The 17,502-nt window shown below is 43.2% G+C and overlaps 1 protein-coding gene across 27 annotated transcripts in view; it reads right to left on the bottom strand.

The window, feature by feature from the left end:
• The window catches only part of KALRN (kalirin RhoGEF kinase), a 653,674-nt gene that overhangs the window by 448,114 nt on the left and 188,058 nt on the right, over positions 1 to 17,502 (bottom strand). For all 27 annotated transcript variants that reach the window (XM_020287048.2, XM_020287049.2, XM_020287013.2 and 24 more), the window contains exons 2-3: positions 16,732 to 16,806; positions 10,982 to 11,096 (exon numbers count right to left, since the gene is read on the bottom strand). In XM_020287048.2, the coding sequence (XP_020142637.1) occupies positions 10,982 to 11,096; positions 16,732 to 16,806 (190 nt within the window). The remainder of the gene's footprint in view (positions 1 to 10,981; positions 11,097 to 16,731; positions 16,807 to 17,502) is intronic.

The following is a 17,502-nucleotide window of genomic DNA, read 5'->3' as shown; positions in this document are numbered from 1 at the left end:
GACTCAGTGGCGTGAAGTCTGGCCTGCTGGCAGAGGCCCAAGAGAAGCCTCGGAGTTGAGGAGGGTGGAAAGCAGCCAAGGCCTGCTCTAGACTGCAGGTCTCAGACAGCCCCACCCCCACACACAGACTTTCTGACTGAGTAGGGCCATTCCAGCCCCTCCCTGACAGCTTTTCCCGGAAGCAGATAACAGAACTTTGACCCCTGCTAACAGCATTTGTGGTGCTAGAAGGCAGGCTTACCCAACCCAGCTCCACCCAAACTCACTCCCAGACAAGCCCTCACTGAGGTGGAGAATAAGGACACATCTGGAAGTCCCAGGGCCCCACTGACCACCTGAGGCACTAGAGTGTGTCTCCAGAGGAACAAGAGCTGGTTACAGGACCCCAAAACAACAGTGTAGTCTGCTTCTCCATGCAAGCGCCACCTACTGACAGGGAGGACATTCTGCACACCATTTTATGGCATCTACTGACTCATAATACAGGGTATGGTTGAATCTCAAACACAAATACCACCTACTGGCTCAGAGACTAAACAGGGCATGTCATTATCCAAATGAAAACTTAAAGGTAAGAAGCAACAACTGATACAGATGGGAAGAAATCATCAAAGGAACTCTAGAAAAAAGAAAACTCAAACTAAAAGCGCATCCCCAAAGAGGAACACCAGACCCTTAGAAATGGACATCAACCAAAATCAGGCCACTAAAATGACAAGAAGAATTTCAAGCATGGATCTTAAGAAAATTCAATGACTTACAAGAAAACCTGGATAACCAACACAAATAAAACGCAAAAAGATTCCATGACCTGGAACAAAAATTCACTAAAGAAATTGAAATAATTAAGAAAAATCAAACTGAACTCCTGGAAATGAAGAATCAATTCAGGGAACTACAAAACACAGTGGAAAGCCTCAAGAATAGGGTAGATCAAACAGAAGAAAAAATCTCAGAGATTGAACTAACACTTTCCAATTAAATAATCAGTCACAGAGATAGAACAGAGAAACAAGAGAAATGAGCAAAGCCTACAAGAGATGTGGGATTATGTAAATAAATCTAATGTGAGGGTTTATAGAGTTACCCGAAGGGGAAGAAGAAAACATTCAAGGATTGGATAAGCTATTTGAAGATATAATAGAGGAAAATTTCCTAGGCCTTGGTAAAAATATCGATATACAAATTCAAGAAGCTCAAAGGACCCCTGGGAGATTTGATGCAAACAGGAAGACGTCACAACAAGCAGTCATCAGACTGACCAAAATATCAACCAAAGAGGCCTTTCTATGAGCTGTAAGATGGAAAATGAAGTAACATACACAAGAAAGCCAGTCTGAATAACACTAGACTTTTCTACTGAAACTTTACGAGCAAGGAGAGACAGGGGCCCCATTCTCACTCTTCTGAAACAGAATGATGCCCCGCCTAGAATTTTATTCTGCACAAAACTAAGTTTTGTATACAAAGGAGAAACCAAGACATTCTCAGATAAGTAAAGACTGAGAGAATTCACCAAGACAAGACCAGTCCTTCAAGAAGTACTCAAAACAGTGTTATCCCCGGATGAGCACAATAAACACTCACAAATGTAAATCTACTCAAAAGCTAAAGATCAAAGGCCAGATACCACAATGGCTCAAGAGAGAAAACAAAGCAACAAAGTTGAACCCAACATAATGAACAGAAATCTGTCCCACCTATCAGTTATTTCAATAAATGTGAATGGCTTTAACTCCCCACTCAAGAGACATAGGCTAGCCAAATGGATTAAAAAAAAAATACAAACCAAGTATCTGCTCCCTTCAGGAAACACATCTAACCTTCAAGGATGCAGTTAAACTAAAGGTAAAGGAGTGGAGAATATTTCAAGCAAATGGAAGCCAAAAGAAAGCTGGCATGGTGATGCTGATTACAGATAACTTAGTTTTTAAATCAACAAAAGTAAGAAAAGGCAAAGAAGGTCACTATCTAATAGTGAAGGATACAGTTCAACAAGAAGACATAACAATTCTAAATATATATGTGACCAACCTTGGTATACCCAGATTCATAAAGCAAACTCTACTTGATCTAAACCAATGGATAAACAACACCATAATAGTAGGAGACTTTAACACCCCACTGACAGCACAGGACAGAGCCTCCAAATAGAAAATGAACAAAGAAATAATGGACTTAAACAGAACTCTAGAACAAATGGGCCTGACTGACATTTTTAGGACATTGTACCCCAAAACCACTGAATATATGTTCTTCTCATCAGCTCATGGGTCATTCTCTAAGATTGACCATATCCTAGGACACAAAGCATGTCTCAAAAAATTTTTAAAAATAGAAATTATACCATGTATCTTTTCAGACCACAATGGAATAAAAGTAGAAACCAACCCTAACAGGAACTCTCATTTCTACACAAAGTCATGGAAACTAAACAACCTTCTGCTGAATGATCACTTCATAAATGAGGAAATCAAGATGGAAATCAAAAGATTCTTTGAACTAAATGACAAAGGAGACACAAGTTATCAAAACCTGTGGGACACAGCTAAAGTAGTCCTGAGAGAAAAGTTTATTTCCATAAATGCCTATATCCAAAAGTCAAAAAGATCGCAAATAGACAACCTAATGAATCGTCTCAAAAAGCTGGAAAAAGAACAGACCAACCCCAAACCCAGCAGAAGAAGTGAAATCATTAAGATCAAATCAGAACTAAACGAAATTGACAACAGGGAAACTATACGGAAGATTAATAAAACAAAAAATTGGTTCTTTGAAAAAATAAACAAAATTGACATACCATTGGCTAGACTAACGAAAAGCAGAAAATAAAAATCTCTAATAAGCTCCATCAGGAACAATAAAGGAGAAATTACAACAGATGCCACAGAGATATAAGATATAATTTATGAATACTACAAAAACCTCTATGCACACAAACTGGAAAATATGAAGGAAATGGACAATTTCTTAGAAACACATAGCCTCCCTAGGCTCAACCAGGAAGAAATAGAATTCCTGAACAGACCAATATCAAGTACCAAAATTGAAACAACAATTAAAAACCTTCCTAAAAAGAAAAGTCCCGGACCAGATGGTTTCACACCTGAATTTTACCATACCTACAAAGAAGAACTGGTGCCTATCCTGGAGAAATTATTCCACAACAGGGAGAAGGATGGAATCCTCCCCAACACATTTTACGAAGCGAACATAACCCTGATACCAAAACCAGGAAAGGAGGCAACAAAAAAAGAAAACTAAAGACCAATATCCTTTATGAATATAGATGCAAAAATTCTCAACAAAATCCTAGCCAATCAAATCCAGGTGCTTGTCAAGAAAATAATCCATCTCTCTGGGAGGCCGAGGCGGGCCGGATTGCTCAAGGTCAGGAGTTCAAAACCAGCCTGAGCAAGAGCGAGACCCCGTCTCTACTATAAATAGAAAGAAACTAATTGGCCAACTGATATATATATAAAAAATTAGCCGGGCATGGTGGCACATGCCTGTAGTCCCAGCTACTTGGGAGGCTGAGACAGAAGGATCGCTCGAGCCCAGGAGTTTGAGGTTGCTGTGAGCTAGGCTGACGCCACGGCACTCACACTAGCCTGGGCAACAAAGCAAGACTCTGTCTCAAAAAAAAAGAAAAAGAAAATAATCCATCACAACCAAGTGGGCTTCATCCCAGGGAGGCAGGGATGGTTCAACATATGCATAAATGTAATTCACCATATAAACAGAAGCAAAAACAAAGGCCATATGATCCTCTCAATAGACGCAGAAAAAGCATTTGACAAAATTCAACACCCTTTTATGATAAGAATGCTTAACAAAATAGGCATACACGGGGCTTACCTAAAAATGATACAAGCCATATATGACAAACCCACAGCCAATATCATACTGAATGAGGAAAAATTGAAAGCATTCCCATTTAGAACTGGAATAAGACAAGGTTGCTCACTATCTCCACTTCTATTCAACATAGTGCTGGAAGTCCTCATCACAGCAATCAGACAAGAGAGCGGAATTAAGGGCGTCCAAATGGGAGCAGAAGAGATCAAACTCTCACTCTTTGCTGATGACATGATATTATACCTAGAAAAACCCCAAGGTTTCAACCAAGAGACTCCTTGAATTGATAAATGAATTTGGTAAAGTCTCGGGATACAAAATCAATACACAGAAATCAGAGGCATTCATATATGCCAACAACAGTACAAGTGAGAACCAAATCAAAGACTCAATTCCCTTCAAAATAGCAACAAAGAAAAAAAAGTACCTAGGAATATATCTAACTAAGGAGGTAAAAGACCTCTACAGGGAGAACTATGAAACACTGAAGAAGGAAATAGCAGAGGATGTAAACAGGTGGAAGAATATACCATGCTCATGGGTTGGCAGAATCAACATTGTTAAAATGTCTATACTACCCAAAGTGACCTACAGAGTCAATGCAACCCCTATCAATATACCATCATCATTTTTCACAGATATAGAAAAAATAATTTTATGCTTTGTATGGAACCAGAGAAGACCCCGTATAGCAAAATCAATCCTAGGCAATACAAACAAAATAGGAGGTATCAATTTACCAGACTTCAAACTATCCTACAAGGCTATAGTCATTAAAACAGCTTGGGACTGGCACAAGAACAGGGACATTGACCAGTGGAACAGACCAGAAAACCCAGATATAAAACCATACTCTTATAGCAAACTAATCTTTGACAAAGCAGACAAAAACATACACTGGGGAAAGAATCCTTATTCTATAAATGGTGCTGGGAAAACTGGATAGCCACATGTAGAAGAATGAAACAGGACCCACACCTTTCACCTCTCACAAAAATCAACTCATGCTAGGTAACAGATTTGAACCTTAGGTGTGAAACTATTAGAATTATAGAGGAAAACATTGGAAATACTCTTCTAGACATTGGCCTAGGCAAAGAATTTATGAAGAAGTCCCCAAAAGCAATCACAGCAGCAACAAAAAGAAATAAATGGGACCATATCAAATTAAAAAGCTTCTGCACAGCCAAAGAAACTGTCAAGAGAGCAAACAGACAACCCACAGAATGGGAGAAAATTTTCACAAGCTACACAACCAATAAAGTGCTGATAACTAGAATTTATTTAGAACTCAAGAAAATCAGCAAGGAAAAATCAAACAACCCTATCAAAAAATGGGCAAAGGACATGAACAGAAACTTTTTTAAAAAAGACAGAATAATCTCTAACAGACATGAAAAAATGCTCAACATCTCTAATCATCAGGGAAATGCAAATCAAAACTGCAATGAGATATCACTTATCTCCTGTAAGAATGGCCTTTATCAAAAGGTCCCCAAACAATAAATGTTGGCATGGATGCAGAGAAATAGGAACAATCCTACACTGCTGGTAGGACTGCAAACTAGTTCAATCTCTGTGGAAAACAATACGGAGATACCTTAAAGCGATACAAGTAGATCTACTATTTGATCTAGCAATTCCACTACTGGGCATCTACTCAAAAGATCAAAAGTCACTTTATGAAAAAGACACCTGCACTCAAATGTTTATAGCAGCACAGTTCACAATCGCAAAGGTGTGGAAATAACCCAGGTGCCCATCAACATATGAGTGGATTAATAAAATGTGGTCTATGTATACCATGGATTACTATTCAGCTATAGTTTCTTATAAGAAACAATGGTGATATAGCACCTCTTGTATTTTCCTGGATAGAGCTGGAACCCTTTCTACTAAGTGAAGTATCTCAAGAATGGAAAAACAAGCACTACATATACTCACCACCAAATTGGTTATTAATGGATCAACACCTCAGTGGACCTATAGGAATAACATTTATCGGGTGTTGGGCAGGTGGGAGAGGGGAGGAGGGGATGGGTATATACAAACATAATGAGATGTGCAACGTTTTGGGGATGGTCATGCTTGAAGCTCTGACTCAAGGGGGGAGGTGGGGCATGGGCAATATACATAACCTTAACATTTGTACCTCCATAATATGCTGAAATAAAAATAAATAAATAAATAAATAAACGCAGATATTTAAATGGTGTAAGTTTTAGGCAAATATAAATAATAACAATGTGCTCTAAATTTTCTCATTGGTCCTATTTTCTGGCCCCTCCCTCAGCTAATTTCTCCCCTTCCTCCCTGCATTCTCCTTTAATTGATGATCCCAGAACCAAGGGCAAGGTGCCAACAACACATTTCAATAAGCCCTTACAGCAAGACACATTTGATGATGACAGTTTGGATAGCTCAGGCTCTCTCGTGCTGAAAATAGTGGGAGGAAACCCTTGCAGTTTTTAACTCCTCTTCTTTTAACTTTCTGGCTCTTTCTGCTTTTGCCTATTTTCTGGTAATGCTGCACAAAGACAGTACTGACTATAAGCCCAATTTATCTTTTGATAAAATCAGTGGAACAAGAGCCAATGTTATCAAATAATAAGCTGCAAATAAAGGCACCTTGGTTTGACTGGCATTACAGAATAACCTGTCCTAATTTCTTGTCATCTTTCCTCACCAATATGACACCTGCATTCCTTGGTGGAATACTCATCATCTCAGTGGCACTGCTAAGAGTGGATTAAGTGGCAGATACATCAATTTGCACCCTTAGGAGTAGCAGAAAGATAATCATGACAAAGCAGGATAACAGTGATGATGAAGAGGAGGAATTCAATGCAGTAAAATAACTCAGGATTTCTTTACTAGATGTAGTACTTACAAATCTCTATTTAAACACTTAGTCACCTCCCAGTAATCACAGTGGGTACATTATCCACACTGTGGGCTATGCCTGGCCACTTGTTTACTTTGGGGTTGAATTTTCTATGCTGTGTTTCAATTTCTAGGGTCATTCATCAGCTGATCATATCTATGCATTTCCTTTCCACTCCTTTCATGTACAAGTAACTGCAAGCAGATAAAAGGCTAGACGGACAAAAAAGCTAGATAAGTGTACGGTGGATGACAGGAAAGATAACATGAGGCCTCATCGAGATCCCTGTCTAGGACCTAGCTCATAGTAGGCACTCAATAAATATTTGTTGAATTGAGTCAGTGGGTTTGTTGGGAAATTAAATTAGAAGACTTTTTCAGTTTCCTCCCACCCTGACATTCTGTGACTGCTCAGAACAAAAAGACAGAAAGGCTGGGGAGCACCCAGGAGGTGGATGCCCAAACACAGGAGCAGCAAGCCAGGGGAGCTGAAAGGGATTCATCGCAGGCCGAAGTGAGTAACTTAGGGCTGATCCAAACTGGCACACCCCAGCAGAATCCCTGGTCCTGGGTAATGCCCCACAATTCCCACCCAGAGTCTAGGGGACTAGAAAGCAGTTCTCTTAAGATTTCAGGCGTAGACAAGATCTCAAGTGAACCCCCAGGCCTTAACTTATTTAGGAAGCCTGAGAAGGGGGTGTGTATGTTGATGGGGGTGGTAATACTGGTTTTGAGGTCCTACATTTTATGATGCATGTTTTTTCCAATATCACAGAAACCTTGAATTCGAGCCAAGAAGGATTCTTAAAAATTATCTAAGCCCACCTCTAACCCAGAAAGGAAACTCCTTCTATAGCATCCCTAACAGAGGATCAACTAGTCTCCAGGAATAAGTTCACTTTTTTCAGAGGCAGCAGCAGTGATGCTGGACAGCTCCCATGTGATCTGGTCTATCTTCACTTCCAAGGCCTAATGCTAACTTCTACCCATTGATGCAACAGAGACTATGCCTTTTCCCTCATCTTTGGGGAAGCTCTCCTGAAATCAGAAGTCAGAGTCACTTTTTTCTTCCATCTTTATGCTGCAGAGACATGCTTTGTGGATGCCTTAATGTGCTGCTCCCCTGACAGCACTCTAACTGGTCTATGTAGTTCTTAAAATGGGGCAAGGTGAATGCTGCAGAGTTCAATGCAGTGGTCTAGATATGGCCTGGCCCACAGAGACAAGAGTGGGACTATTTCTTCCTATTCATTTCTAAATTATCACACTATCTGTTTAATCATCTGTTCCAGAATGGTGCCAAAAATGGCCAAAAAGCTGGCTGGCTCCTTAGATTCTGGGATCCTCTTTCATCACTCATTTGTCCTTATTTGTTTATCTTCTGCCGGCTGGTTCATCTCCTAGGCTACCAGTGTAGTCACATCCTGGCTGCCTTTTACTGTTACTGGGTAAGAAAAATACACAGGTTTTCCCTAACTTTCTCAAGATGTCTATTCCTGCTCACCACGAATTCTCAATCTATCTGGCATACAGAGGCTTTAAATATTGGCTAAATAAATAATGAATAAATGAATCTCAAATGACACCTACAGGCTTGATCACACCAGTTGGTAGCAAACATTCCACCTCCAAAGGGAGCCTGTCCTTTTAGCCTCTTAGATCATGGCCCAGATAAGTAATTTCTTCTCATCAGTATCATCTACTAACCTAACTGTTCATTTTCATAGTCCCCTTCTCTCTCAAAGCCATGACTACACAGAAGAGTGGCAAACACTATGTGACCCATTAAGTTCTTCAGTTTTCTTACCCAAACTTCATTATCTTGACAACAATTCTGTTCCAGATTCGTTTCCAACAGCCATCATGTGTGAACTTATGGCAAATAAAATTAGGAAGTGACTAGTGGGCGTGACTAGCTGGTGGACTCTGCAGCCTGCCAGGGACTTGCACGGCTGATGAGCACAGGTCCCTCAGGAGGGAGGCAGCAGGCATCACACAATCATACTTCCCACTGAAGGTTACAACAGGACGTTTGCCTGCCACCTGCCAGCACCTGTGAAGAACCTTCTCTGTTCCAAGTAGCACAGGACTCAATGCTCATGATCACCCTCTGAGAAGTGGAGAGGCTGCATCTGGTATGTTCCTTCAGTGACAATGTGTAGTTTCTCCTCCTTTTTCATGCCCCTCCTCTCAGGCCCTCCTAGCTTTCATCCCCTTCACCCCAGAGGAAATCTTGTCTTTGTTAATTGCTCCCAGTCCCTTTTGTCCCACTCTTTGCTCAACAAGTCCAAATGAATGAAAGTGTTCTTCCTACTCTTTCTCCTTTAATTCTAAAGAAAAGATGAGCATGAATTAGCTTTAGGTATGTGATGACCATGCAAGAAAGAAAAATGTGCCCTTCATATCTCCTGGGATCCCAATTTCTTCTGGCTCTGAAAGAACTGAGAGTCCATCATGGGTCCCTATAAAAACTTCTATTGTAAATTGCCTTAGAAAATGCCTGGTTTTATGCCTATTATTCATATACTTGGAAAAGGTGTTTTAAAAAACTACTTGGCTCCTAAATGGCTAAATTGGTAAATTATCTACAGCAATCACAAGTTATTTAGTCCATCTCTTGCCGCTGAGACAGATAAGAATATTTCTTCTTATAAAGACCTCTAGAAAAAAAAACTTCTATTCTTTAGTTCATTGTCTCATGTACTCAAAGTTTAGAAGTTCTTCTTTGGATATAACCCAAATTCCTTTCACTGGAGCATAAGACCTTTTGTCCTTTTTTCTGGTCCCCAGTGGATATCATTAAAAAAAAATAGATACCATTTAGCATCTGTTTGTTCGCAGCCTTCTGCTTGAAGCTCTTCAGGGCTCGCCATTCCATTCAGCATCCTTCCGAGCATGTGACGACTGCTCTTAAAGTCTCCTTTACCACCTGCCCATCACCATCACCCAATCCCTTTACATTTGTCTTTCCTGCAGCCATCTGAAATGTAGTGCGTGCCTCACTCCACATCTGCTGCAAGAACTTAATCAGCACATTCAAAAATTATCCCAGGTCTCCCAGCAAAGGCAGAGCTGGATATATAGTGTCTCTTGTAATTCGCTAATGCTCCTATAAAATGCAAGAGACAAGATGAAGGTGCTGAAAGCGCAAGGCACAACTTTTTATTTGCCACAACAAACACTTGTCAGGCTCTGGCTGCTCAAAGACAGAGAGAGCAGCATCTTTGCTGGCTGAAATCAAGGATGGTGAGAGAGCACTGGGGCTAGATTCGGGGGTTGAGTTCCAGGCCAAGCTCTACCACTGACCTTGTGAGCGTCCCATGCCAGCCTAGTTCCCTAAGCAGAACATGTCATGTATTTGCCTAGATTGCTCCTCGTCCAGCTCTTACATTCTGTGATTCTCTGACTAGGTGAAGACCTTTTCTCTCCCCTCTCAAAGGCATAAACCATGTTTATGGCATGTCTCCCACACCCACTTCCATGGCCACCACAGCCCAGAGCAGTATTTCTCATTCTTTTTTTTTTCATTATTGCCCTCTGCCTTGAAGGAGCCTTTTTAAACTTTTTTCCCTAATTGTCCCACCTAGTGAAATTTTAATACTATACATATACACATTGGTGTGTGTATCTGTGTATATGTATATATGTCTGTAATTAATATTATACCTGAAAGAGTAAAATTCTTTTGCTATCCCCAAGAACCAATTTTCACTTCCCTTGGGGGCAATATCATCCCCATTGAGAATGCATTACCTAGACTGAACTGAGGGCCTCCTCTAGCTGAGGAATACAAATGAGTTATTTACCCCAAACTCCAAAAGCCAGAAATCTATCCACAGCCAGAGCTTTTGAAAATAACCTATTATGCCAGTCAGAGTAGAATCAACCCGAGTCTTCATTTGCTAGGGTAAAGAGCAGCTTTCCATCCCTCATCCTCAGGCCACACCGTGTCCCAGTGCAAGCCTCATACTTGTCCTCTTGGCCAGGAACCCTCACCTCTGCCCACAGTGCCCACTTCCATGCCCACCCATTCACACGAATCCCAGCAATAACAGCGGGAATGACAGGAATGAGGCAAACAACGGGGGCAATGGTGTTCCAGGAATAATTAGAACCCACTCCAAGGGCAGAAACAACCTGCGTCTCTGGTGAGGAAGGAGCTCCTTCCAACTCATGAGCATCAGCCCAGCCCCCCTCCCCTCCTTCCTCCTCCTCTGCAGGCCACTCCCCCTCCCCTTACCTTGGCACGCTGGCCAAATATGTCACAAGTTTCCGCAGGTCTTCCTGTCTTATTCTGTCATGATTGCTGCGAGCAGGGAAGGTCAGAATGGGTCCACCTCGCTTATCACGGCCCCCTGCAGGAAGGAGGAAATGGACAGAGTTTAAGAAAACCAGGCGGAAAAGGGAAAAAAATAGAGGAAAAAAAATTCTGAGTGCTGTATGAACAGGCAGAAATACAGTGCCCAGAGAAACCTGGTCACTGCTTAGGACAAGGCAGGGGATCTGGATGCAAGTAACGTGTGACCTTGGGCAAGTCTTTTGACTTTTCTGACGTCTCATCTGTAAAAGGCAGATGAAAATTATAGTGGGCACATTGCAGGGCTGTTGCAAGGACTGATAAGACAGCACATGGGAAAGCACTTTGGAAAATAAAGCTCTTTACATACAAATGTAGAGATGATAATGTAGATGATGATAACTGTGATAACTGTTCTTATTGAGAAAACAAGCTAGTTGAAAGTGCTACATTCTTTGGAAATTTACTTCCAATTCACTTCTCTTTGCAGACCTCTGTGAGGTAGGAGTGCTCGTGATGAACTGACTACAGACCTCAAAGCATCCCTCCTGGGACAGCATTGCTGGAAGGATTTTAGATTCATAGAAAAGGCAGTGTTTTCTGCACAGCCAAGAAGCCACCCCTGCCTGCCTGCCTGAGGTGCCACCTTTCACTCCTGTTGGAGGAGCACATGAATCTTATCAGAAATAAGGATGCTCAAGGTCTTAATCACTGTAAATGCATGTGTACATACTAGGATTACAACAAATGTTCTCTAAATATGTTTAAAAAAGCTAAAAGGAATATGTAAAAGTGAAAATCACTATTATTAGAAGGTTAGGATTTTAGATGATTGCTTTTTCTTTCCTCTACTTTCCAAACTTCTTATTCACTATTTATTACATGATTTTTAAATGTATTCATTAATGGACACTATAATTAAGAAGCAGAATCAAGTTTCTCAGGAAGGTTAAGCAGGGACAAAGCTAAGGCGTAGTGCCTACAACCTTACAGGGCACTGGCTACTACACAAAGGAAACCTCTGTGTCATGATCACACTCCACACCACGCACCCTACACCCCATATCTCAGAGGGCATCCAACATCCCCCGAGTGGGGACCACACAAGCAGCTAATGACACAGGGAGGAGGGATCAGCACAGCTATCACCAGTGCTGGAAAGAAGCTTAGAGCAGGATCTCCTGAAGAAGGATCTTAGAAGGAGGTCAGAGCCTCCTAAGATCCACCCTCCCCCCCCCACAAGGGTGAGTCCATGAGTTAAGTTTCACTGTGGCTGTGGAGTCCAGAAGCCACACAGATAGAGGGGAAGCTTGACAATCAACCAACCCAGGATACTACTGACAAGAAAATGAGGAGGCTGTAAGGAGAAAGAATCAAACAAGATCAAATCCACTGAGATTCAGCCCTGATGAAAGAATGTTTCAGCACCACCAGCAGCCCCGCCACCCACCCCTGCAGGGCGAATTTGTATAGACAGACCTCAGAGTCAGGCCCTGGGCTCCAGCTCCAGACCTTCCATACCACTAGCCATGATAACTACCCTCATCTCAGCTGCCTTGGGAATGGTCCCCATCTCTCCACTGCCTTCCACATGAGGAAATGCAAGCAGGAGGATTAAAATGGGAGTTTCCCTAGTCTTGACCTCCACCTAAGCACTGGTACCCTTTGGTGGTTTTCACCACAGCTGTTGGTTTTCTAGAGTGTCCTTGCAGGGACACTCTACAGGTAGAACCACACGAACGTGGGGAGCCACAGCTCTGACTGGCAAAGGGCAATAGGTGGTTTGGAGGGCCAGTTGGCACCGTCCCTCCCAAGCTGGAGCCAGGACCCTGGAGACATGAGTTTCAGAATCATGGCTGAGGAAGATTCCGGATGGCAGGGGAGGAGGGGTGAGGAGGGAAAGTCCAGGGAAGTGTAATCACCTTCCTCCAGGAAGTGTGGAAAAGGATTCAAGAGGAGACAGGAGGATAAAGCCACATGTTTTTCAGGAAGGAAAAGACTTCACAAGATTGTAGAAAGAGGAGGAGGAATGAGCACAAAGGAAGAGAATCATGATGGTGGGGGTGATGGATGGAGCAAGGCCTCAGTGCAGGAACTGGGGAAGTCCAGCCCCTAGGGGATGGGGTCCCTCCCATTGAGGCAGGCTGCAGGACACAAGAGGGAGGAGGAAGTGGAGATGAGTTATGGGGAGGGAGGATCTCAACCCACCTCAGGGACACTGTTCTTCAAGTGAAAAGATGAGGTCACCTGTCCAGGGTCAGAGATGGCTTGGGGTCCTGAGAAGAGAGGAATGGAATCGCTCCTGGAGAGCTTTCCCAGAGAATGAACAGCACGACTATGTACATTCGACCTTTAGTGTTGGCAACAGGCTCTGGGTCACAGGGGAAGCTCCATAGATGGTTCTGGCAATGGTGCAAATGGGGAGGGCCTGGCAGCAGGGGTGGTGGGGATGTCCTGCTGGACTGTGAGATCCCACAGAAGAGAGAAAAGCATGTGTTTTGTTCCTCTGATATCCATCCACTCCCAAGTGAGAGGGGATATCAGAAAGGGTCAAAGGTAAAAGACCAAGACCACAGATAGACATATCAAGGGTCAAGATCTCAGAAGTGCAAGATCACAGTAGGGAGGTGGAGGACATTGGTGCCAAGGAGGCTGAGCAGCAACAACACTGTAGAATTTGATTGATAACTGGCATGGTGCTGACGCTACAGAGGACAATAAACAGAGATGAAGAATGAGAACACCCTGCTAAAGGTAATGTAACAATAATTCTGTGAGATGTTAATGGATCCATGTGCACACATATATACCCACATAATTTTTTAAGGGAATGAAGTTATTCCATAGTTTGGAAAATGCCAGAGTAAGTAAATTTCTTCACTGCAGGACTTCCCAGAGCCTTAAAATGGTTATGTGCTTTAATGGACACTATGAACCTCCAAGAAGAAGAGCTACAATATGCAGCCTTTCCCAAACTTCTTTGAGAGTAGAGCCCCTTTTTCATTGTAGAAGATTATCTTGTGAACTGCTATTTGGTGGAACACACTAGGAGAGACATGGGTCCAGAGTACAAAAGACTGTGACATGGCAGCATAGCATTTCCCTGGGAACAATGAAGTGGGAAAGAAGAAGGCAGAGAGTGATCCTCAAGAGGTGGCCAAAGGAGGGTGTGTACATACATGACAGGGAGAGGGCTGAGATGGCCCCTGCATGAGAAGGTGGGACCAAAATCACAATGGTGCTGCAAGTGGGACTTGTAAGCTGCACAAGGAAAGCCAGAGAGGCCGAGGGGTGCCTCCAGGCTGTGAATGGCTGAGGAGGACAGGGCAGGGCTGGAACAATGGAAGCCCTGAGGGACAGCCACAGCCCGTGTCACACACCCACACGCAGAAGCTGCTGACTTCTGGGTGGTTCTGGATTGACATCCCCACAGTAGCATGGCTTCCCTTTCACCTGGCCACAGCCAGGGTGCTAGAAGGGGAGGGCAGGCATAATTAACAGTCTGTTTCTCTGCTTACCACCTTCCTTGCACTGCTTTCTTTGTCTCAGAAATGCAACTGTTACACTGCATTACTTAATTCAGGGTTTTGTCGTTTTATTTTTGTGTTTTATCTTTCAAAAGCTCAGGATGTAAATGTAAGGCGTGGTTTTTTTTTTTTTTTTTGGTTTCCTCTTTGTTTTGTTTCTTTCTATGCATCCAGTCATTATCTCCCTGGCACCCTCAGTATCCTTCCCGGGCATGAAAGGGCAATGTTCCCTAAGCCCCAGAGGTTCCTGGCACCACAAGTGCAGATGAATAAGGCTTACCCCAGACTGCTAGGCTCACATCTGCACATGGGAGCGAGCTGCACACCCCCAGATCCTTTTGTCCTGCTCAGGGAAGTTTCTTTCTGCCTCATTCCTGACTGCCTTCCTGACATGCTGCTTCTATGAGTTCTATTAGGACAACTCCCTACTACTTGGGAAGATCTTTTCTGGGGCTGGCACAAAAGAAATGGAAAGGCTAGCAGAATACTCAGGGGACGGGAAGGACATTAGGTTAACTAAGTACCATAAAAAGAAGGAGGACTAGGCCAGGCATGGTGGTTCATGCCTATAATGCCAGCATTTTGGAAGGCCAAGGTGGGAAGATTGCTTGAGGCCAGTTAGTTTGAGACTAGCCTGGGAAAACATAGCAAGACCCTGTCTCTACCAAAAACAAAATTTTAAAAAATTAGCCAGGAATAGTGGCATGCACCTGTAGTCCCAGCTACTTGGAAGGTTGAAGTGGGAGGATCACTTGAGCCTAGAAGTTTGAGGCTGTGGTGAACTATGATCATGCCACTACACTCCAGGCTGGGAAACAAAGTGAGACACTGTCTCATAAAATAAAATAAAATTAACTTAAATTTAAAAAAAGGAGGAGGAGGACAAGATCAGATTGGGCTCTCCAGGGGGCTATGGGCCATGTCCTTGGGAGCCCAGGCCATGGGCATCAGCAGAGGTGATGCTCAGTGGCCTCCAGGGCTTCTACACAAGTTCTTCCTATATGCACAGCAAGCACTCAGAATTCAAGCTTACAAAGGCTTTGGAGGTTGTCTTACCTATGCCTCTACCCAGCCTGAAATTGCTGCTTCTAACCCTGCTCAGGAACAATGGCCTACTCTATATCATGGCAAAGACTTTGCAAATGTGGTTAAGTTAACCATCTTGAGATGCAAAGACTATCCTAGATTATCTGGGTAGACCCTAAATGTAGCCCTGGTATCCTTAAAAGAGAGAGGCAGAGGGAGATTTGACATAGACAGAAGAAGAAAAGATAATGTGACCATGGAGGCAGAGAGCACAGTGATGTGGCCACAAGCCAGGGAATGCCAGCAGCCACCAGAAGCTGGGAGAGGCAAGGAATGGATTCTTCCCTAGAGTCTCTGGAGCGAGCACAGCCCTGCTGACACCTGGACTTCAGCCCAGTGAGACTGGCTGCTGGCCTCCAGAACTGAGTTAACAAGTGTTTGTTGTCATAAGCCACAAAGTTTGTGGAGATTTGTTATAGCATTGATGGGAAACTAATACACTACCTAAACAAATACAAATGGCTGTGTTCCAATAAAACTTTATTTGTAAAAAATGGTAGCTGGCCCATAGGCTATAAATTGCTGATCCTGCAAATTAGACATCAAGAAGTTCAGGTGTACAAGATGAGTAAGAGAGAGAAGTCAGGAATAAATATTTGGAAGTCACTATTCAGAAACAAACAACAACAACAAAAACCACCTAAATACACTCACTTGAGTTTCCTTTCTAGGAAAGAGAGATAAGAAGCAGCCAAAAAAAATGTTTGGATCTCTTGTCCATGACCCTCTCAGAAAAGAACCCAAATAAACCTCAGGCAATGCACCAAGTGCACAGACTTCCAGCTGAAGTACCTCTCACAAGGGCCTCAGTGGCTCCTGCCAGGCCAGGGAGGGTGAGGCGGTGTGAGATATATGTAGGGAGTCCACCCCTGGTTGTGAGTGCCCTCTAGAATATCCAGCTGGGACCAGTGCTCTCCTTTCTCCTTCTGTTTTCCTCTGTGGAAAGGAAGCAGCTGCCCTGAGCATAACTTCCACCCCCACTTCTCTCTCACTGGCACATGAAGAAGTGAATTCAGAATGCATGTGCACACACACAAATTCTCCAGGTCCATTACGAAGGAAAGTTCCACACATACTCACCAGACACGAAGGCCACTTTTTCCTTTAGGATGGGAAGGACATCAGAAGCTTTCAAACCATCATTCCGAAAAGACCCTGTGGGACAACACAGCAGAAGGAATCAGGGTCAGAGAGGCCAGCTGGCGGAATCCCTGGGTCCCACCCTCAGCCTCACAACCCTGTCATTTTCAGAAGGTTCTACCTTGTTCAGGCCCTACAGCCCAGCCCAGCAGATGAGGAGACAGTCCACAACAGGACACTTCCACATGATGCCAGGCCACAGGCGTGACCAGGGCTGCAACTTCCCTGGTCCTTCTCAAGGAGAGGATGGTCTGAGTCACCTCCTACCAAGTGTACAAAGCCCCATGTCCTGGGGGCCACAATGATGTCCCTGTTGCTGTTGAGCAACTTGAAGATGAGGGGATTTCAAAAAATCATTTTTGTTCCCTAGTGCCCAGCACAGTGTCTGGTATACAGTCAGCACTCAATAAATATCTGTTGAGGTAGTTAATTGATATCAAGATGGATTACAATGCCCTAAATAATTCCTCTTGCCTTTCCTCTAAGTGGCACAGTGACTCTTAGTCTTCATTTCACAAAGGGGAAAAGTAAACCCCAGAACTCCCACAGACGGAAGCAAAGTTGATGACAGTATCTTCTCTACCCTTCTTCCTCCTCCCCAGGATGTCATCAGCCTCAGTCCATGACGGACAGGACGTTGGGAGACACAGATCTCCTGGGAAGGACATGCACTGCCTACTTTAACTCGTTGTCTTTCTAAATATTGCTTCT

Source organism: Microcebus murinus, chromosome 1 (genome assembly GCF_040939455.1).
Source record: "Microcebus murinus isolate Inina chromosome 1, M.murinus_Inina_mat1.0, whole genome shotgun sequence".
Lineage (NCBI taxonomy): Eukaryota > Metazoa > Chordata > Mammalia > Primates > Cheirogaleidae > Microcebus > Microcebus murinus.
The sequence above is the reverse complement of the archived record's forward strand: the minus strand, read 5'-3'. Positions and strand labels throughout refer to the sequence as shown.